Source organism: Lissotriton helveticus, chromosome 7 (genome assembly GCF_964261635.1).
Source record: "Lissotriton helveticus chromosome 7, aLisHel1.1, whole genome shotgun sequence".
Classification (NCBI taxonomy): domain Eukaryota; kingdom Metazoa; phylum Chordata; class Amphibia; order Caudata; family Salamandridae; genus Lissotriton; species Lissotriton helveticus.
In genome coordinates, this window is record NC_136068.1 from 1,097,892,586 (window position 1) to 1,097,916,166 (window position 23,581).

The 23,581-nt window shown below is 43.0% G+C and overlaps 1 protein-coding gene across 2 annotated transcripts in view; it reads right to left on the reverse strand.

Annotated features, from left to right (window-relative positions):
- Positions 1 to 23,581, reverse strand: part of NPLOC4 (NPL4 homolog, ubiquitin recognition factor) — a 652,620-nt gene that overhangs the window by 534,452 nt on the left and 94,587 nt on the right. For both annotated transcript variants that reach the window (XM_078654232.1, XM_078654233.1), the window contains exon 3: positions 11,598 to 11,710. In XM_078654232.1, the coding sequence (XP_078510358.1) occupies positions 11,598 to 11,710 (113 nt within the window). The remainder of the gene's footprint in view (positions 1 to 11,597; positions 11,711 to 23,581) is intronic.

Genomic DNA, 23,581 nt, shown 5'->3' on the forward strand with positions numbered 1-23,581 from the left:
CAGCCTCACCCACTGCAAGTTGGTAATCATCCGGTCTCAGGACTAGGAGACGCTGCAAGGGAGCACACTACGACTCCCAGATACAGTGCCTCCTTGCTAGTACAAAGATTGGACCGGCCTCGCCGTGACCGACCAGCAAACCAAGACAAAGAGGAACAACGACCGCAGCCCCGCACATAGCAGGCGTGTGGCACACACGTCGAAATTCTGGGGAGACTAAAAAAACAGGAGGATGAAGGGGGAGGGTTTTTTTAACCCGTGATTAATAATCACATGGTATGGTTGTCAGGTGAGGCAGGAATGAAGAGAAGAGAGAGAGAGGGACAATGAAGTAATATAGCCTGTCTAATGCAGATTATATTCAAATGCTTGTACTAATGATTAAGCCTATAAATACTGCATATTTTACATTAAATATGAACACCATTTACCAAATATATTCACAAGATTTTTTTTTAATTCATAAATTATTACAATGTTGTTAAAAAGAATGCTGTCAAACACAGCACTTGCCATGGAGGACATCGGTAGCCCCTCACAGTTGCCCATCAAGTGTCACTGATGTAGGTACAGACAAATATAAAAACAAAATCCTACCACTTGCTAATGAGCTGTGTAATTTTCATAGCGTTTTTTGGCAAATGATAAATAACGTAAAATGAATGCAGATGCAGTTGTGCAAAAGTGGTTTATAAAGATGGCTGAATGCAACATCCGCTATCTATTTCATAAGCTTTGGTAGAAATCATGGGACTAGTTGGTCACAACCCCTTCTCTGCCTCCTCCACTTTTTGTGCTGCAATTAAGTTCTCTGCTAAAAAGTGACAGCAGAGTGAACCCACAGTAGGAAAAAAGGCTTAGCTAAAAATCTGTTCTGAACACAAGCCTCTGTTGGGTTCATGCTGCAATCTGCTGTGGATGCTACAGGGACGATCTTGCTTACACTGCCTTTTAGCAGAAAAACAAAACAGGGAGCTTTTCACAACAACACAGGAGGAAACAAGGACCTAATTCGACGACAATGAGCAAACCAGAAGCTTGGCTACAGTTGTGAACTCAAGCTCGTTCGTTCCCCATTGTTATTTTGTAACCACAAATAGTACTGTTTTCGTTGGCTGGCTGGCTGCCTTTGAGCAAAAGGACCTTCTGGAATGGGGAGGGCTTTTAATGTAGTAGTTGCTGTCCAGCAAAAAACTATGAAAAAAATCGCTTTGCTACAAGGAAAAAATACAAAACGAACAATTGATGGACAGAATGCAGAACAATGTCATACATTCACTCCAGTGCGGAGATCAGGGCCTAAATCCATTGTTTTTTTGTTCAGCATGCCATTCCAGTTTGAACCCAGCCATATGCAAATCAGTCTTGACCCTGTGCCTCATGGGAACAGTCCAGCCCGAACCATCAGGCCGGGTCCTCCCTGTGGTGAGTGTAGGAAAGTGGGGTTCTGTTGACTTTGCCAGACTACTGATGCACTTTCACTTGATGTGCCCTGGGTCCCTGCCAATCAGGTCCCAGAGCCTGTGTTCTTTCCCCAAAACTAACCCAATTGGCATCTCTGGCCACAGGTCAGCCCCTGGTAAATGGTACCCCCTTGGCTACTGACCAAGAGACCCCTAAAATGCCACCAAAATATAGTATTCAGGGGGCAGGCCTGAATCAAGAAAGCAGATTCACGCAACCTAAGAAAAAGGATGGAACAAGACGCCCAGCAGAGGAGACTGCAGAGAACAACTAAGTTGGCCCCAGCCCTACCGGCCCATCTGCAGTTTACGGAGATCCTACGCCAAAAAACACCTTGTCCTGCAGCCAGCAACCTCCAAAACCCCTGGGAGGACTGACTGCCTTCATAAAAGACCGGATATCATGTGAACAGCAGCCCTGCTCAAAAGAAACTCCTAAAACAGATGCTGAGCCTGCTGAGGACAAAGAAACCGACGCCTAGAACTACCACTGCACCAGGCGTCAACGGCCTGAGTTCAAGCAGCCCACCTGTCCCAGCGAGGTCCCCAGCGCTCCAGAGTCCGAGTCCACTGCGGGTTGACCCCGCCAGGACTCCCCACCGTTGCCTGCAGCCTCTGTACAGAAACCCCCCCCCAACCAGGAGTGACCCAGTAAGTTGAAATCAGATCTCAAAAGATACCCCTGCATCCAGCCGCCCTGCGCCCTGAAGAAAAGAACCAGAGATACAATTCATCCCCGAGCCCTCCAACTTACCTGCCCAGCTGTTGGTTCCTCCCGGAAATTATCCTGGACCGAGCATGCAGCTAAAAAACAAAACCTAAAATCCCCATTGAAAACAACAGGGCACCCGACGCCAAAACAGCACTCTGCACTCGGCCGCCCCAGCGCCGCTAAGGGTGCACCTTTTGTGCTGGCTTGATTCGCCATTTGCCCTGAGCTAAAGTCCAAGAGCTTTGCTCACACCGCCAAGTGGCCTGCTCGTCAGCAGCCACCAACCGGAGGCCCCCTATCCCCCCCTAGATAACATTGGGCCGCAACACTCTGCACCCGGCCGCCCTAGTGCAGCTGAGGGTGTAACGAGAGTGAATCACTGACCCTGGGGGACCCCCGAGTCTACCCCCAGAACACTAATTCCGACTACCAAATACTCACCTCAAAACTGATAATACTATTTTCCTCCATAGGATAACATTGACTGTTTTTCTGTTTCTCAAGTGTGGAGTTTGAAAACCTAAAGAAATTCTTTCAAAATTGTACAGATTAACAAAAACGATTTTACTTACCTGCTTGCAGGAGATGTCCCAGTATACTACACTCTGTAAGAAAAGTAATCTCAAAAGTAACTTACCTGTAAACACTATTTTCCTCCGTAGGAGTTTGAACACCTAAAGAAATTCTTTAAAATTACGCTGTTTAACAAAAGCGATTTTACTTACCTTTTGCAGGAAATGTTCCAGAGTAGTAACCAGACATACTACTCTGAGTACGATAAGTAAACCAAAAAGTAACTTACCTGGTATTCTACTGAAAATCCCATTCAAGTCTATGTACTGTATTAACAAATCATTGCATTTCTCTGAAACACATTTACTATTGCAATCAAAACGGTTTACAAACTGCATTACTACTGTAAAGTATTTATTGGGTAACTGTGCCATGCTTGCTTGGTTCTAGAAAATAAAATAACTAAAAGAATATTTTTATACAAAAACAATTGGTCTGAAGTTCAGTCTGAGTGTGTGAATTCATTTTCTGACTGGATGTGTACAACAAATGCTTAACACTGTCCTCTGATACTGCCTTACTGCTCAACCACACTAACACAAATATATAGTAAGGTTTTTTCTAACTTTTACTTCTGCCTACCTTTGGGTTCCACTGGACTCTGTGCACACTATACCTGACTTTGGTATGGTATATACAGAGTCAGCTTCCTACAGTGAGCAAAAGAATGATGGATTTAACCCAGATCCTTGTGACTGGGGGTTAATGTTTGCACTGTCCAGCATTCCGTTCATCAATTGTTTCTTTTGCATATGTTGCCCTAAGTGGGAAGGATATGCCCAGACGTGGGTCCTGTGCTCAGTACACCACTGGATTCAAGCAAGCCTGGCTGATGAAGGGTGATGACCTGAAACCGGTCCCAGGATACTAGTTTCCGGTACAGGGAGGACCTGGCTTGGCAGTTCGGGCTGGACTGTTCCCACAAGGAACAGGGTCAAGACTGATTTACATATGGCTGGGTACAAACTGGGGTGGTGTGGTGGGCAAAAGAATGATGGATTTAACCGAGATCCTTGTGACTGGGGTGAATGTTTGCATTGTCCAGCACTCCATCAATTGTTTCTTTTGAACAGGAAAAAATACGGCACACTCCATTAACACGCCCTAATTTGCTTCCACTGTTTTATTATTGTCACTGATTAAAACATTTTTTTTTTTTTAAAAGCATATTGCCAAAATCAAAACATCAGGCAACGTAATACGAGGCTACTAATTATAGGAAAACTAAAAGGTAGGCTCATGTACCATTACTTCAGGGGTAATCTGGGACACATCCAACTCGAATAATGAATCTATAAACGAGCTGCTGCTTTCATTACTGTACATCAGTGATCATTTAGTGCCAGCTTGAACACGGATCCACTGAAGATTTTTACCCCATGAAGGAAATTAAAATATCCACCTGTCTATGTTGCTGGCAGTGGTCCAACAAGTGCAGACAGTCTTACTTTAGAATCTTTCTGCAATCATGAAACCTAATCTGTACTATTTACACATGTTCTTCCATGTCCGAGTCTAGGTGCGCTTACCGGGTCTGCAACGCTTTGGATTGAGGACCAAGACCTAGTTTACGGTCCTCTGGTGAGACATTTACTCAGACTAAGTAAAACATCAAACACAGGAACGTGAAGAGAGCTGTCTGTCCAAATCCTGGAGCATGCCCTGGTGCCCGAGGGAAGATGCTATATCAGACTGTATGAACCTGGTGTGGGAAATAAACTGTAAAATATCTAGGCAGAAATCAGACGTACTCTTTATTCAAAATTCTAACGTGTCACTTTTCCTACCAGGGAATATCTGCTATAGAACAGACCTCCAAATGATCTATCGAGTGGTTGCTTCCAATATCTGGGGAGTCTGAAAATGAACAGCACTGCGGTAATAATAGCCATTGATTGAATTTCCACTGGGCTGTTTCTGGGGACTTGGTACCTAATGTATTGCCTTTTGTTTTTACTGGCTATTAATGTTCTCAGATCACATTTTAATTTCAGGACATTGTAGTTTTCAATGGGTTACTAAAGTTTACAATGGGATTTAAATCAATTGTTGTATACGTTGCTATGGCTTTTTGAAGCTACATACTAAAGGACTCTCTCTGTACCAGTTTTGCTTCCACTATAAAAGTGACGAACTTTAAACTAGAAGCTTTCTTTTTAATGGAAATAGGATGTGGTAAAAAAGATCATTAAAATATATTCGAAAACTAAAAAAACAAACACCATCAAAGACAAGAAGAAGGGAGAGGAAAGGGAAACGTGACAGAAGAACGCCAAACCAGCATCATTTCTATCAGTTTTACCCACAAATAATTACATACTTATACTCCATATATCATAATTCATATCACATATTCATAAACAGGAAAAAGGGCGGAAGCTTAAGGAGTTAAAACACATAAGAGATCTCTAACAACGTGTGAAGGCAGCACAGATTTGATTCATTCATTTAGCTCCTTTTTTGCCTCTAAACCAGAGAATTGCAACCTTCATCTCACGAACCTGCCTTAGAAATGCCCTCCACTGACAGAAAGTGGAAGGTACACTCGCGTTCCATTCCCTAGCAACACATATGCAAGCTATGATTATTGCAACAAATATAGGTACAGATATATATTGGACTGTATCTTCTTTCCAGCCCAGCATCATATCTTTAACAGTTAGCTGTATTTCAACCTCCAAGAGCTGAGAAAGATGCTGAGCTATGTCATTCCAGTATAATGTTAAGAGCGGGCAGCTAGCAAACATATGGACTATGTCTTCAGCATATAATCAGCACCTTGGGCAACCTCCCCTTATGTCAGATGTATTCAGACCCCATGCATATAACACCGCATACAGAGGGTTCTAAAATATTACATCTTCTGGTTAAAGGAGACAAACAAGGAATTGATCATTTAGAGGGAACCCCTAATCTCAGATGCCTGGTCAGGCAAACCGATCATAAAGCTCAATTTTTAGGTCTCGCCTGAGCCAGCGTATGCGCTGCATTGTGAGACATTTAGTAGTGGGCTTTTAAAAGTGCTAACACACGCTTTTGCTGGACTAGCGCTAGCGGAGCCGCCAGCTTTCAGCGCTATCTGGCTTTCATCTTGCTTGCTCTATGAACGCTCCTCCACCACGTCTCGCGTTAATTGTAAACATATGTTCAAACGCGCTGCTTTCACTTGTGCCGCAGCAGGCGCTCGCGCGCGCACCACTTTCAAAGCCAGGTTTGTCTTGTTATAGTTAGGAAATGCCTAACTAAATGCCTAAATGCTCTCTTCGTCCTAACAAATGTTCTATACTTCCCGCCTTCCTTATTACTTCTGGTTCGCTAGTATTTTTTCCTGTCACAAATCAAACAGAGCCTTGATGACTGCAGTGACACCCTAAGGATTTCGACCGGCTTCAACTTTTCAGGTACTTTCTTGGCATATACTTGGCTTGCCTATGCCACACCACCTCGCTCCCTTGCATTTTTCTGTTTTCGCTCTCTTTAGAGTTATTTTAACACCAAACTTCTGTGTTACATTACAGCCTCCCCAGATTGCCTTCCTACACTGTGCTTATGTCTCTGCTGACCGCAGTGACTCGTCCCGACCCTCCGACCCGTTCTGACTGTCCAGGTATGCTTACGGCATTAACACGACTTCTCAAAGTCACGGTGTCCCGTTCCCTTGCAATTTCTGGCTTCGCTCATATTATAGCGTTACTTGCACCATACTTTTCTTTCCATAACATCCCTCCCCACCCCTTGCGCTCTAGTCCTCAGCATCCCCACTTCTATTTTCTTCTCTCTGGTCCCCACTCCTCCACGTCCCCTACCAGTCCGCCCTCGTTCCCACGCTCCCTCCCTTGACCTCTTTCCTTCACCCATCCCTTCTAGCACCCCCTGTTTATCTCTACCCCCGTTCACTCTCTGTCTAGCTCTCTTTTCTCCATTCTTGCCTCTCTTCTGTTGTAAGGAAGCTGCATACAAAAACTAGAAAAACAATTGACATTATATAACAATACAAACTGTATTATATGACAGAATCCATATCCATTGGCAGAATTTCACACCATCAATAAAGTAGGTGCTGCCCTGCGATTGAGCAGTGACTCATCAATGAGAAGCTGCTTCGCAATGGAATGGGTTGAATGATGTGAAATCAGTTAAGAAGGCGCCTCCTTACAAGTTGAGTGACGAGTCATCAATCGAGAAGCTATATCCCTATCTATCGAATGGCACATCATCAATAAAGTTGTTATCTCCCTCCTGCTTGAGCGATGAGTCATTAATGGAGAAGCTGCTTCCCTATAGGTTGAATGAGGAACATCAGAGAAGGTTCCTCTGTAATGGTAGAGTGACGCAATATCATTGGAGACACTGCATCCCTATGGAACCTATGACAAGCACATCAAGGGCTCTTGGAATGCAATGAAACTTTAATGAGAAATCAACGTTTACCAGCTAAATGCCCGTACATCTGACAAAATGCCTTTTTTCCTGCCCCAATCTTTGCTGGTCTAGAGTATCAATAAACACAACTCGAGTGTCTTGATTTTAAGTCCATTAAAACCTTCCTTGAAGGAATCGTGCACCTTAAAATATTCAGTGCACATGCGTTTGCCTCTTTACAGTGCAAGGCTCCATTCATTCCACTTGATTTCCAAACCTAAACCTATAACTTGTGAATGAAGCCCATCTAGTGGTGCATATAGTAAGAAAAAATTAAGCAAGCACTGATAAGCATGGTTTGTATTCTGATTAAGGCATTCTCGCGGAACAAATGAAAAATGGATACATGCAGACAAGATAGTTGCAGGATTCCATACATCTACAGGCAGATACCTTGTTTGCACATGGCTGACATGCATTTAGGCACCCAAACAACACCTATGAAAGCACCAATTTACACAGGTTTTCAGACCACAAACATAAAAACACCCATGCTTAGACAAAAAAATGATACCCATGCAAACACACATTTAGGGTGGCTCCCCTGCATCGACAAAGAAGAAAAACAGGCATGCTAGTATAGGTGTTGTGTACAAACAACAGCATCCTGTACATCCCAGAATGAAAATGATGTTCGCTATGAAGGCAGAACTGGCTAAACCCATATAAAATATAGACGTCGGCGTAAAAGTAAAGCCTACGTTTGGTTTTGGGGACATGTAGTATTTCTGTTTTCTATGGGTAACTGCCTCATGCAACAAAGTAAATTAACTTTTCAATTCTTTAAGTCTGTTAGGTTATAACAGATTTTCAGCAATCAATCGTTATTGATATTTCACAAGCTGGCACTCGTTGCATGTGATACAGGTTACATAAATACATAAATCAAAGGAAACTGGGTGAATTTTTTGGTGCGATGTGTTTTCATTCTAGCTCGACCACCAATAAAACGTTGGCCACTATATCATTGTGATGCCAAGGCACACCCTTGTCACTTCTTGTTATCTTATCTCCAAAAGGCTTGGCATGAAGGAATGCAGCATGCATGCATTAAGCCAAACCTAAGAAGCGGTGTTGAAACGATTCCTTTCAGCCTCCTTCCCCTTTTAGTCTCTTTTCAAACCAAATGTATGTGGTTTTTGGGCAAAGCAAGTTGATTATTTCCTGCTGTTGATGTGTACAATAGAAGGACAAGCATTGGCATAGCCAATACTTCTGGTTTTAATGTACACAATCCTGCAAATAATGCGTTAGAACTTTATGGTCAGATAAATATAAGAAACAAAAGCTGGACTATATTGAAAGCACCAGTGCCTTTATTACAACCCACCTTTGGTTTGTAAGTGAAATGAAAGTCAGATACTAAAAACAACTTAATTATAGTGTTATTTCGGTGACAGAGAAAAAACGAAAGAATATAAAGAAGAGCTCAACGCCATCTACCCCTTGATTTCACACAGAAACAGAAAAAGGAATGTAATAAAGGCCAGAATCCAGTATTCGTTTCATTGAAGAACAATAATAGGACGACACAAGGAGCCTTCATTGTAGTCTTGTGTTTATTTCTATAACATACGAAGAAATACAGTAATATGCTAAATGCTTCTTTGGCACCCATTGAAAAAAGAAGAAAAAAATATACCCAACCTTGGTGGCTTTGCCGTGAAGCTGCCAGGAGCTTCAATAAACACACCATAAACAAGCTTTGGCATAGCCAATAGGTCTCGCCTTTGGGAACTTATAAGTGTTTAGCCATGCAACAGTTGATGTTGCTGCACAAAGGATTGTCCTAAAGAGGTATAAAGGAGTGTAGAGATTACATTTGAAAAGTAGAGCAGATGTCTCCCCAAAACGTCCAGTGAAACCCAGCTCCTATTTGCTACACAAAAAAAATTGAGATCTGGTTGACAATCAGTAAGAAGGAACTGGATGAGAGATCACATTTTAATTTCAGGACATAGGAGTGTTCAATGGGTTGTTGAAGTTTACAGTGGGATTTAAATCAATTGTTGTATATGTTCTTATGGCTTTTTGAAGCTACATACTATAAAGACTCGCTCTCTGGATCAGTATTGTTTCCAGTATAAATTTGCCAAACTTTAAACTACAATTTTTTTTATAAAAAATCTTGTTATTAACTGTGCTCATAGTATCATACAATACAGGACAGTGTTCATATAGCATGTGGTAGAATAACATTTCACAATACAGTGTAAGGCTGCCGTAGACACAAGTAGGACTGTCAACACTTATAAACTACAAATTTTTAAAAAAAAATTCCAGCCTGTCCAGGACAATATAGTCCCGTTTAAACCACGTCAAAATATGCCAATACACAAATGGGCTTTGGTCTCCATGAATGACAAAAAGGTCTCCTCCACAAAACGTATTTGAAGAGTTAGTTAGACGCAGTGCATGACAATATCTCTATTTAGCTTGATTTGTGGAGCGGGGATATGCATACCATAAACTCTTGCACTCCAATCAGTTGAGAAAAGACAGTTACAGGTCATCCTTATCAGTATGAAGCAGTGAGCAAGCACAGTAATAACAATTAGAAAGCTACTACCTTGACCCGATTAAAAATGAATCCCACAAACCAAACCTATCCACATTGACCCGAAGCACTAAAAATTCCCCTATGGGAATACAAGCATAGAGCTGCATCAAAGACACAAGAACAGAGAAAACGTAGGAAACCGAGTGCAGCAAAAGAGACTAGAAAATCCTACACTTTGTCCATAAATGTCCACACAAAAAAAAGCTTTTATCAGGCTGGCACATCACAATATCCTTGACATATGTAAAGGCCAATCTGATAATCACTGGTAACACACATGATTTAATGAATTTTAAACATGCATAATTTACAAACAGTTGCTGTTAAGCAACGGGTGATGAAGCTAAATTGTGTGTGTGTCAGATGTCAAGTGACAAAGAGGCAAGGATTTATGAGAGGACCCTGCAGTCAAAAGGCATGAACCCATATGGAAATGACTCTCTCCAGCTACAGGCATGCAAGAAAATAATCACAGAAAGGAAGACAGGAAATTACTCGAGCCTTAGACATGAGTGTGGTTGGTCCCAGTCTTAGTGGCACAGAGAGAAGAATATGATCAGCCAGAATAATTAGCAGTGGCTGAAATTAATTTAAGCTTTCCACCCATCGTTTTGATGTTTTTCAAAGTGAGACACTTTTAAGTACAATTGTAAGGCCAATTGTGGGCCCCTTCCCTGTCTGTGCATCAGACATCAAGCTGCGCCTCACTAAATAGGTCTACATGGTTGAAACCAGTCTGGAACTGCATATGTTCTCATTCACAGAGGATGTGGTTAAGCAGTTCAGGCTGGACCATGCCTACTTAAGCAGGAAGAAGTTTGATTTCCAAATGGGTGATCCATGTCTGGTCCGTCAAAGTGGGAAGAAAATGAAGAACTAGAATAAGACCAAGACTAATTAAGAGTGGCTGAGATTAAATCAAACATTCGATTTTTTCTCAGTTAAACGTGAACTACGGCATCAGCTAGGTGGGATGTGCCAGACAAAGTTATAAGGAGTAGTGTTAAGACAAATAACAAAAACATTTTAAGCTGAGAAAGTTTTAGAAAAATGAGACAGCTGAACTACTGGTTGGAACTCTCAAATAGATCCATGTTTCTGCTTCTCTAGTTATATTATGGTGGTTCTCTCAAATATAGCCACGTTTCTAATTGTTTAGTTCTATTATAATGGTTCTCTCCCGAGGCAATGGATTTTTTTAAGTTTCATGTTATTTATAAGGCCTTCAACCACTGGCAACCAGCTGCTCTGTATAGCAAAGTGATTATGTTGGGGGAGTCTGGATCCACTCATGGAGATTACAGACAGTCATTTGCATTCTTGTAATTTGCATTTATTTACTCTGTTAATTGCTAAGGCGCTGCAAAGTTAAGTCTGTGCTTTAAAAGTAAGTAAATAAACATAACGACCAGCAAGGTTAAAATACCAGGTTTATCTTTTCTATATAAAATTGTTACCATGTAATTTTTTTTACTGCTGAAGTATCGACAAATTTATTTTTGTCCCTCAGTAAAATAGTGTGTTTTAAGTACTTGAGTTGGGAAACATCCCTTTTAAAAAGTGCAGTAATGGACCCCAACCGTGAATGGTATTGGATCTAGCAACACGCTTGGCTTCAAAGTACCTTACAATCAATTTTACTATGATCTGCTACCTACATAATTAACATAAGGTTTTTAAATAAAATGATCTGTGCAACTTCTAAAAATATCAGCTGGCATGCTTTGGCAGAGAAGGGAACTTCTGTGTCCCTGATCTTCCACCCCACTCATATCAATTCTAAAGCCATTCAGTTTCCTATTATCCTTCCAGTCTTACATTTGAAATGCCAGCATTTGTAAATGGCAGCATTACATAGGGTACTCACTTTATTTTCAGCACGTTGAGCGACTTTTGTGGCGAGGGAGAAATCTCTCCAGTTTTGTTTCTGTTCAGATAGATAGAAAATCCGTTATTACTGAATCCAAACTCTGCAGCAACCTGAAACAAACCGAAAATATCAAACAATTCAGAAGTGAAACAGAGATAGTATATACCTGCTTGGCATACGTTCAGAGCACAGCTGCAACAAGAATGTCAACCAAATACAAGTTGCACAACATACTGTGACACAACGTACTTGGCATAAAATATTAAAAATGCACCAGTGAACGCAACTGCACAAACAACAGATGCCACGATTGCCCAACTCACTTATCAATATCAGAAGGATGAGAATCGGTGTTTGCACTGTCCAGATTTGGACTAGAAAGATGCAAACAAAGCATCGGCAATGACATTACTTGCCCCCGGGACGTGTTTGCACGAAAAACCACATTCAGCCTAAAGCACTTCAACATGACATTTAACCTTCAGAGATAACTTACCAGTAATGGGAGGTTGCTGTAAACCAATGACAGATCTGGAACCCAGGCACAACTCCAGAAAGAAGCACAGATAAATGAGGGAAGGCCTTTACACTGTTATGCACACAAAAATTGTTTCCCTGTCTTCTTTATCTCAGTTCATGCTTTGACTGGCCTTTTGGCCAATCACGCACTGCCCGATGGGTCGGACTTAGAGAACCAGAGTGTGGATCTTTTTTCTGGACCCAGAGAATGTTTTGTTGGTCCCGTGAGCCACTCAGCCTGCTGTGTCAATGATGCCCTTGCCTGCCCCCTCTCAGTGCCACACAACCAGATCCTTACATCAGAGATCTTAATTCCGCTGGCTCATATTATGCGACGCCAATATAGTCACAGTGTACCCCTGTCCTACCTCCCTGTTTAGAAGAGTTCAAATTGTGATTTTCAAACATAGATGCATGTCACCTACTGTGCAAGCGTTGAGAGCCTAAGCGCGGCCTCAGTACATGCCACAGACTATCTCTCATGGACACATGCTCTATACCCATGTACCTTCTCACACCAGTGATGTTGCCTAATAAAAGGGTGGATAGGTTCTATGATATGACCAGGCTATAATGCACGTCATGGTGTACAAGTAGCATGATGTTTCTTTATGAGATCGCTGTTTTGACTGTACTGTATTATACAATGAAATGCTAATAAAAACTATTTACAAAAAAAACAAACCCTGCTGTGTCAAAGCAGTCTGCAAGTGACACTGCCTTAATACACTCACATGGAAGGCCAGTTAGCTGTCTCAGGCAAGTCAAGATTGGAGGAGGGTGTAATGAGTAGTGATTAAAATGTAAAATCTGAGGACATAAAATCATTTTTATTTGTGCTTTAATAGCATGTTAATCCGTGTCCCACATCAACTCTAGCACATGTGATTTACGCATGATTTATTGATTATGTACTTAAATGATGTCACTTATTATTTTCATTATGTTCACATTTATATTTAGCATAGTGAACCATATACATATTTGATTAACTTTAGCTAGCCAAAGGGCATTTAAAGTTAGAGTGAGCAGGCCTAGGTGTTCAGCGTCTTTTTGAAATAAATATTGTATTTCCGCTGCTTGTGCATAAAAATACTCTGTTTCAGATACAAAAGTCACTGTGTACTTATTTAAAATGTTATTCTTTGCTGGCTTACATTTTGACGGTTGTAGTATAGTGAATTGGACAGAAACCTCAACACCTGTCAATGCTCTTTTGTGTGATGTCATGAAGGTCGTGGTGGGAGGAAGAGTTAGCACTGTATTACTCCATGAAAAGGAGGCAAAAACCAGACACAGAAAGAACACAGATTTTTTGATTGGTCATCGCTCCGTTGGAGACCTGAAGATTGTAAAGGTAGGACGAAATATTGTGTTTTAACTGTGTGCAGCTTGTTAGTTAGAGCAATTGCCTCTGTCTACCTTTGCAGGCAGACGTCGTCTCATCTTCTGAGATCAATGCACCTTACGTTCCTGCTCACAGAGGTAATCTCGAGAGCCACTGCTTTTCTTCGATTCTAATTAGAACCTTTATTCGGTTCCACTTTTGATACTATATTACTGATACCAACTGGTTGAAAAATTCCCTATCCTATCCACAACTTCAGCTTAGAATTAGGGTGTTCCGTTTATGGAAACAAGGTTTTGCTTCATTTCCACTTGATGCTTTTAGGTTCAACTGTGTTTACCAGCAATTGTAACATTACACATCTGACAGGTTCACACTATTCCGTAGCCAGAACTGCCTTTACAGATCACTGCCATCCGCTCATGTATGTTCGTCTCCTACATAGCATACACATAGCGATCATTGACATAGGAAAAAAGTACAATAATCTTGAACTGCAACGGAACACGCTCTCCACCCCCCTCCCCCCAGCCCCCACCCCCGTACTCTGAGGATTACAGTTGGAGGAACGGTTTCCGCACAACATTGAATGTAATTTTCAGAGTTTGTGAGGTAGGCATGAATCCTTTCCATCTCCAGAATATGCCAAATCTTGTGGAGGCAACCCAGGAGTTCCCCAGTGAGATAATGCCAAGCCCATCTGTTTCCCTTTTCACGATTTCAGCGGGAACATCAATGCATTAGGCAGTCCCAGGATTAAATATGACGGGAATCGTGGCATCTGCGGTTCGAACCCGACATCTATCTCGTCCAGTATCTTTGGCCAGTATGATGCTAACACAGGGCAGTCCCACAGTCAGTGCAATAGGGTGCCCTCCACTCCACAGCTGCACCAACAAGTGAGGCTACGTTCCGTGTTCCCTTTGTTAAGGCGTACAGGGGTAAGGTAACAATACGTGGCTATTTTAATGGCGGTTTCTTTGCTAGCTGTGTTTCTTGCAGTGTTCTTAGCCCTGTAATATATCTCGCCCCATCACTTTTGTGACAACTCCCGCCCGGGTTCTATGGCCCAGCGTTTCTGGCTAGCGATGGGCTGTGTGGGGGGATTGTGGCTGATCATGTCATACAGCTCTGAGACTAATTTCTTGTCATCCCTTTTAGTGAGCAACTATTTTTCATAGCACTTTAATTTGCATCGTACCTGCGGTTGAACTTCAGGATGAAGCAACCAGTGCCTAATTTGCGTACAGTGGAAACGCTCCGTTTCAGGCAGTGCGTGGTCTAGTCCCAGCCGTGCAAATGGTACTATGCCGTCTAGATCAAACATATGGCCCGCCGCCTTGCATGGTATCTTGTGCCATTCCGCAAATGCTCTGCTATCTAGACCCGGAATGAACTCCTGATTATCTAATATTGGTGTCAAGGGGGAGGGGAATGACGCGAGGGATAGCTTAGTAGCCCCCTTGTCCCATGCCTCCATAACTGGCCTTGTTACGGGAGACCTCCATACAGGGGCGTAGGAGACACTAAATTTCTGGGGGGGACAAAGACAAACTTTTTGGACTTCCCAGTGACCCTATACAAATCGCCCATTGTCTAGGAGCCATACGCTGCTCGGTTAAACTAATACAATCGCATGGTTTTGTAGTGAAACATTGATAAAGGCAGGCATGTAGTCACAGTTTGCAAGTATGCTTTAATTATTATTTACATTCACAAAGTAGTTAGACCAAATGTGAAAAACCTGTTTTTGAACCTTACATTTGAATGCACCAAGCAACAAAGGTGGGACGAAAAAAAGGAAGAATAAACTAAATACTCTTTGTGACATTCCTAAACCTCAAAATGCAATTGGATTAATATTGGAGTTTATTGGAGACAAGCTACAAGCACACACAGCTGTAAGAGCATAGAAATGTTCACCTTGTAAAAGTAGCATGTCTAAAATAGTAATATGAAATCCAGCCTTACCAGTAGAGAGGATTTATCATTGCGATTCCAAAGATGTAAACATAGCACAGCTACTCCTTTCTAACCATGAATTACAGCTTAAAAGAAAGTAATTAGGAATTCCCAATGTTAATCTATGAGTTGATTATGCTTCACAGTAGTGAAAAATGAATGTAGGTGTTTTTCACTACATAGGCATGCAAAACCTAAAAGTACATGTCTTACCTTTTAGTAACATAGCAAACTGCCCTATGGGCTATCAAGGGCCTACTTTAGAAGTGATGTATGTGTAATAAAAGAGAAGTTTAAGGCTTGGGAAGGAGTTTTTAATACCAAGTCGAGGTGGCAGTAAAACTGCACAAACAGGCTCTTCAATGGCAGACCGGAGACATGTTTAAAGAGCTACTTGCGTGTGTTGCACAATCAGTGCTCCAGACCCACTAGTAGCATTTAATTTACGGCCCTGGGTATATGGTATACCACTGCACAATGTACTTACAAGTAAATAACATTTGCCAGTTGTGTATACACCAATATTACCATGTTTAGGGGAGAAGAACATGCAATATAACGCTGGTCAGCAGTGATAAGTTACTCAGAGTCCTATGGCTAACAACAAATAATCAGCAGAAAAAGGAGGTAAGCAGCCAAAAAGTTTGGAGGATGACCACCCTAAGGCTGGCAGGTCTAATAGTATTGTATAGGATTCTGTGTGTCTGTTTGAATATTGAATTCAGTCAGATACATTTTGGAAAACTATGGTTTAGCAGGACACAAGAAGGAGAGTGAGAATGGTTTCTCAAGTTTATCGCCTGCATGCCTGAGGCTGGAGGGTGGAGAAAACCATAATGCATTGCAAAATATACAACACAATACCAAAACTTTTGTTGTCTAATCTATGAGAAGTTTTATTGCAGATGCATGTTATGAGTGTAGAGTGTACTCAAACCACATTATCTTGCACAAACGTATAAGAAGCCCCATGAGATACATTTGCAATAAGAATTAACCTTGTGTGGGATGCTAAAAAAAATTAGATGTACTGTGTTTGTGTGGAAGATGCTTCCCAATGTAAAAGAAACCATGCATTGTGAGGCGAGACACATATGAGATGCTCACAGAAGATAGATATAGTAAGATAAGCAGGATGAGGTGTGTGGCAAAGCTCAGGTATGAGTTGTTAGTAATAAACACAAGAACCATAGTGTTTGTAAGTGAAGCTTACAAATGAATACAGTGGGTGGAAGGTTACAAACTTTGTTATATGGTAGGCTCAAAAAATACTCAAAACTAGCAAATGTGCCTCATGCTAGGATTATTCGCGCCCAAAAAATAAGCATTTAATTGAAACAATGATTGAAGGTGTGGAGGCCTTGCTCAAGACTATGATGATTTATTTACAAATGACATTTGGAGAGTTACGTATTAACAGTGAAGCAATCTTTGGGCAATAGGTATTGCTACCAAGAAAAAAGGTCATATGGGCAGGATAACTTGGATAACGGGATATAGGTAGTGACGCTCCAGAAGATGAGCCAGGGGTGTCCAACACGCATGACTCTGCTTCTGAGCATGTCCAGGAGGATTCTGAAGACCCCTTACTGGAGAACTCTAGTTCATCAGGGAATATTTATTTTGACCCAGAGGGCTGCCTTAGCGGTAGGACCCCTTTAATCCTCCTGGGAGGATACAAAGGAGTCAGGGGGGTCCAGGTCCTCCTCAGTTAATTCTACGTCCTCTGTCACTTCAATATGGACCTCCATCTATAGCAAGAGGGAAGATTCTTCAGAAAGGGAATACTACCTGCTCAGAATCAAGCAGGAACAGTTCGCCCAAGACAAGGAAACCCTAAAAGTCCAGAGGGCTGGGAAAAATTTGGGATTAGAATCCCATGGTGGTAGCACTAGTACACCTAGAGTTAGGGAACAGTCCTTTGACACTGGGAACTTGAACTGAATAGTCCCTCCTTACCAGGAGGGTGATGACATTCATAAGTGGATTACTGCTTTATAGAAGGCATGTAAAGTTCAGAATGTTCCTCAAGGGCAGAGGGCAGCTATCCTGTGGTTCTCCTTTACTAACAAATGTAGGGACACACTCTTGACTGTAAAGGAAGGATATACAGACAATTACAAAGTCTTGAAGACTGCCCTCATAGATGGGTTTGGGTTAACCACTGAGCAATACAGGATTAAGTTTAGGGACACACAGAATGTACTCACTCAAGACTGGGTATGTTTTGTAGATAGTGCTATTATGGCTCTAGAAGGCTGCTTCAGGGAAGTAATGTGCATGATTATGAGGGACTGAACAATTTACTTGTTAGTGAGCTATCCTTAATAACTGTCAAAATCAGCACCTGCTCACTGTGTTACTGGCTGATGAGGGGTTATGCCCCGAATCTGGTCCCAGGATGCTTGCTTCCAGTCCAGGGAGGACTAGCATGGCGGTTTGGGTTGGACTGGTCCCATGAGGCACAGAGTCAAGCCTGATTATCATATGGCTAGGTCTAAACTGAGGTGGCATGGTGAGCAAAAGAATGCTGGATTAAACCCATATATATTGACTGGGAATGAATGTATGATTTGCTCTGCATTCCGTCCATCATCTGTGTGTCTTTTAAAATCAGCACCTGCACCAGTACCAGGTGGACTCGGATCTGACCTCTACCCAAGAATTGGGAAAGATGGCAGACATGTGGGTCTGTATCAGGGTGCAACAAAAGTCTCATGGTGGTCGTGATCAGAAGAGGCAAGGTGCTTCTAAGGCCCAGGCGAAAGGTGGGGAGAAATCTAAAAAAAAATAATAAATAAATTAAAAAAAAAAAAAAAAAGAGTCTTCTGAAGGTCCCCAAAAATCTTCCTCTGGGGGTAGTACCCATTCCTCTTCCTCCTCTAACACAAAACCTTGGTGCTATTTGTGTAAGGAAAAAGGCCACAGGGCAAGTGATGCTAATTGCTCTAAGTCTAGCACCAATACAGCTACTACTACCCCTCAACCTTCTAGTGCCCCTAGTAATACCACTGGTAGTAGTAGTATTGCCCCCAATAGTTTAGCGGAGTTAACCTTGGGTACTGAAGTGGGTTCTGGCCTAGTCAGAACAGCCACTCAGACTGATTTAGTCTGTGATGGTGGCACTGAGCTTCCCACCCTTATTGTAAGTCCCACTAACTTGGGCAAGTGCAGACAACAGCCTCTCATCAATGGGCAGGACAGATCATTCCATGGCAGTTGGTAATCTCATCTGGAGGAGGGTAACTGGTCCAAAGAGAGTTGTGGTATCCTGAGACCTACCTGTGGATTGCCTACTGGGCAAAGATTGGGAAACGTCAGCTTGGTCTGACGGGGAGTAATTGACTCATGCAGAATTTATGAGAAATTCAGTCTGTGTGTTTGCTGTCAGTTGAGCTCAGTCCAAGACGTTAGACGCGAGGGGAGCCCTGGATCTTGAGAATAATGGACCTGCCTGCTCCCAAAAGAAGGAGCAGGAAGGGTAAATATTTATCCTCCTCTAAGTCTCCCAGTGAGAATCAGCCTCATGAGGGGGCTGGATCTCAGAACCTTGTCACAGAGGAGCTTAGCCCTGATAAGGCAGAGCTACTGGGGCAAGGTTCCTTCCAAGGAAGCCTTGAGTCTGGAGCAGAAGGCCTGCCCCTTTTTGAACAACTCAGACAGCAAGCTGCTGCTGAGGAAGCAAGGAATGTTGGTGGGTCCCACTCCAAACCATTCATTGTCCATACAGATGCTTCTGAGATATGGGTAGGTGCAGTGTTGTCATAGCTTAATGCAGAGGGCCATGATCAACCAGTAGCGTTTATAAGCAGAAGGTTGACTTCCCTGGACCAGCGTTGGTCAGCTCTTGAGCAGGAGGCCTTTGCTATGGTCTGGACCTTGAAGAAGTTGAGGCCATACCTCTTTGGCAATCACTTCATTGTTCGGACAGACCACAATCCCTTCTTATGGCTTAAACAGATGAAGGATGAAAACCCTAAACTTTTGAGGTGGTGTATTTATCTACAAGGGATTGACTATACAGTGGAACATAGACCTTGGAGTAAAACCATGCCAACATATATGGACTTTCCAGATATTTCTACTTAGAAAAAGAAGGCTCAACTGGGCAAGGCTATCTCATGTCCTTACATTTGGTGGGGGGTTGTGTAGGTAAGTAGGATCTGCTTCCATCGTTAACCCCAATTTTTGCCTGGTGTAAGCGTGTTTTGACGGTAGTCTGCTGGGATCCTGCTAATCGGGACCCCAGCAACTGGGCTCTCTCCCCAAAATTGGCTCTGGTAAGTACTTTGGTAAATTCACAATTGGCTACTGGTGTACCTGGTAGGTTGCTAGTGTATGGTACTAAGGTACCCAGGGCATGGGTACACCAGGGTGCTCTCATGGGCTGCAGCATGTGCCACCTATGAGAGGCCACTTAAACTCCAGCTACATGCCTGCCATTGCAGCCTTTGTGAGATGTTGCTTGCACCTCTCATGACAGATATAAGTTTCTCTATATCTGAGGTCACTGCACTTAAGTCACCCCTATGGAAGGCAGGGTGCTTGGTTACAAATTTGAGGATGAGCAGAACACCAATACAAATCCCAGAGACGATTTTGCAGGCTTTGTAAGTGTGGTCAGCCATTTTAAGGTATGTAGTAGACATCAGTTGTTACAAGATATCTAACTATATACTGCTGCACTGAACCTGGTCATATTTGGCATCAGTTTATCAAAGGAGGGGACTAGAGGGCTTTTTGAAGAGGTCCAGCAGCAGTGCCCAGTCAGATCAATCAAGCAAATGTGGATGCTGTTCCTCTAAAAAGATATTACCTAGAGTAATCAAACATCATGGAATCATACCCCTGCAACCGATTCCAGTGCTGGAATATGATCCCATGTACTGGGGGACTCCTTAAGGGACAGACTCCTGATAATAGCATTTCAAGGTCTGCCAGCAAGCTTGTGCTTCTGTCGACCACAGACATGATTTTGTGCTCCTGCTGCTGAGCTTAGCTTGAGCAGGGAAAGGTCGAACAATAGGTTTTCTGTCACTGGGCGGTATGACCACCTCCTAGACAGTACTTAGTGTATTGGGCTGGGATGGGGGTGCCCTCCAGGGCCACCAGACTGCTTTGAAGGGCAGATTTGATGCCTTCCATGCATACTCCAGTTTGAGCCAGATCAGGAACCTTTGGTTCTCGCTTTGGTGCGAAACTCGAAAAAGGACAGGGGAGTATCCTCCCCTCTGTCCAGCCCCTCTTCTGGGAGGAACCACAAAGTTGTACCAACTCTTTCCCTATGGGCTCCCCTGTGGGTGGGTCCTCAGATTCGTCATGGAACAAGACTCACTTCTGAAACCAAAACATTCTTCGAACATCTGGACACTTGGACTTCTTCGGACTTTAACTGGAACTGAGAGTGCATCAAGGAAGACTCTTGCTGCTCCTGGTTTCCCGGTTCTTCAAGTCTTCTGCGTCTTCTGTCTCTGTGCTTCGTCCAGAAGGCCTGTGGGCATCAAGGACATCCAAAGTGATCTCCCTTGGGGTGAAGAAGTCACTTCCCTACATCTGCAGGCACCGCAACGAAGCTGACCGGTCATGCTGCAGACTTCCCAAGGTCCAGCAACACAGGTGGTGGTTCTGCAGCTCCCTAGAGGCCTGACCTGTCTTCTCTGAAATTGTGAGGACATTATCCCTTGTTAAAGCTGCTGGGACCAGACCCCTGTGCACCATGTTGACTTTCCATTGCCAAGGATTGTTGGCTCTGCACTCTAGAACTCTTCAGGCTATAAGAGGCACCGGCTTCTAGCACCTCATCCCTTAAAAATCAGCATCCTCACTGCATCCTCTGCACCGTGGATCTCCATCTTTGGTGAGCTGCCTGAGGTCCTCTTGCAACTTCTGTGCCTTTGGCCTGTGGGTCCTCTTGAGGATATTCCTTTCCTTCAGTGGGCTCCCCTGATTGCACGGGCCTGCTCTGACTCTCCTACACTTGTTGAGTCCCTTGGACCTTGCTGGTCCCAATGTTTGCATCTTTTTGCTCACCACGCTAGTTGCGGCTACTAAGGCTTTTTGCTGCTCCCACTGGACTCCGACCACCTGAACACCAAAACCGGATATGGGACAGCTCGTGCTTGGCTCCTGGTCTTCCTCAACGCTGCCTGGTTCTCATAGCTGCAGCAACAATGTCACAGTCTTCACTCTTCAACCTCCTGTCATCGGTGGGCCTTGTGCTTCCGTGCCTCCTGGTCACTACTGAGTGGCATAGACTGTCACCTCTAATTGCAGGTTTCCTTCCTCAAAAATCCACTCTTGGATTCCACTGGACTCCTTCACAGGCCTCCCCAGAGGTATCATCTTCGGAGTCTCCCATTTTTGTCTAAGGCAGGTTCCAACGTCACATCACCCCTATGCACCCGGCTTTTCTGGTGCAAGTAACCTGGTTCCCGGAGCATCTCCAACCTCCAGTCTTACAAAGGGTCTCTCCGGGGTCCTTTGGGAAGGGTCCTTCTTTAAAATTGCAACTGCGACTTCTCCATTGACTTCCATTGGGCATGCAGCTGTGTTTCCACTTTGTCCACAGCCTCTGTGGGGTTCCTGGGTACGTACCTTGGGTGGTTCCTTGTCTCCCTAGCAACTCAGTCTTCTGATTCAAGTTCTGTTGTCCTTTGTAGTTCGCATTCCACTTTCTTAGTTTATGGTTTGGTCTCCCCATGGAAACCAGTGTATATTTGTGCTACTTACCTGATTATTTTGAAGGATTTTTATGTGTCATTCTAAGTGACATCACAGTGTGTGACATCGCACATGACCTCGCAGGAAGTGATATCACAAAAAATGACATCAGATTCTATGACCTCTCATACGTGAAGTGGTTCTATCATGAGTACATGTGAGCGCATTACAATATTTAACAAATAAGATTTTGCATTGGAGCTGGGTCAAAAAAAGTGATGCAACACCGGCGCAAGATCTTGGCCTCCACTTAGACATTTATTAATTCAAACTCTGGCAGAAAGAAATCAACAACAAGGAGAAATGTGGCAGTAAATCTGTTCTGCTTAATTGGTTACTAAGTTTGCATTTTAAAATATCTCATGGGGCTAAGGGACCTGCTGCTGAGATCAATATGTATCCAGTAAATCTGAGGAAATAATGGTGAGATAATTCTGGAGGTTAATGCACTTGCTGGAGAGACAAGGATTTTGTCTAGTTCCAGTTTTTAATCAGAGTAGCATAGAGGGTTAATATGTCTCCCACAGAGCACATCATGTGACACACAGATGATAGATTTTTTTATGTCGCTGGGTAAGTGGGTTACTGCATTTAACAAAGATCCTTAAAGTCCTTGCGTTTCATACATTGTAATCTTTCGAATATTGCACCGTAACCCATTAATTAAAGCACATGTGACTCCTACACCTTGTAATGCTCACTATCTTATGGAACACATCCTGTAAAAGGATTTACACATTTGTTTTATTGTTAAAGTATAATGTGTATGAGTGTTGTACAACGCTCCAACACCCTGGATGGGGTTGAGTAGCGCTATAAAAAAAAAAAAAGACAAAATAGTGGTATTTCAATTATTTGTGTAAGTATTAGGACAGACTAACACATCTGTCACAACAAAACCCAGATGCGTGCTTAGACTACGACTAATGCTAATTTGTTTTAATGTTCCAGGGTGAGTTTAAACTGCTTAAAATAAACATTTAAGCAGAACAGTAGCCTTAGAGTGACTGAATTGCGCAGGTAGTGTGAATAAGGTCAGGTCGGTGCTGGGGAAGGGCAGGATGCAGACAGCAATAAACAAACGACTTCTCTCACTTTGTCCTGAAGTGCAGACTGCAGGCAGCCGGGGTAGCGAGAACGAGGTGTGAAATGATTCCTGGAGCTTTGCAGCACACAAAAGGTAAAGTCACACAGGTCAAGTACAGGGCCATTGGCACGTCAAAGCAATAGTGATTTTTTACGTGTCAATGGCCCAGCAACTAATAGGAGAGAGAGGGCAAGTTATTTCGTCCCCTCGTCCCCCCCACCCTTGTCCCCCATGTCCCCTCCACTAGAAAATCAGGGGGGATATGTCCCCCGCGTCCCCCACACTTCCTACGCCCATGCCTCCATAAACTCTGCAACCTGTCTGCCCTTTTTAAAAATGGAATCT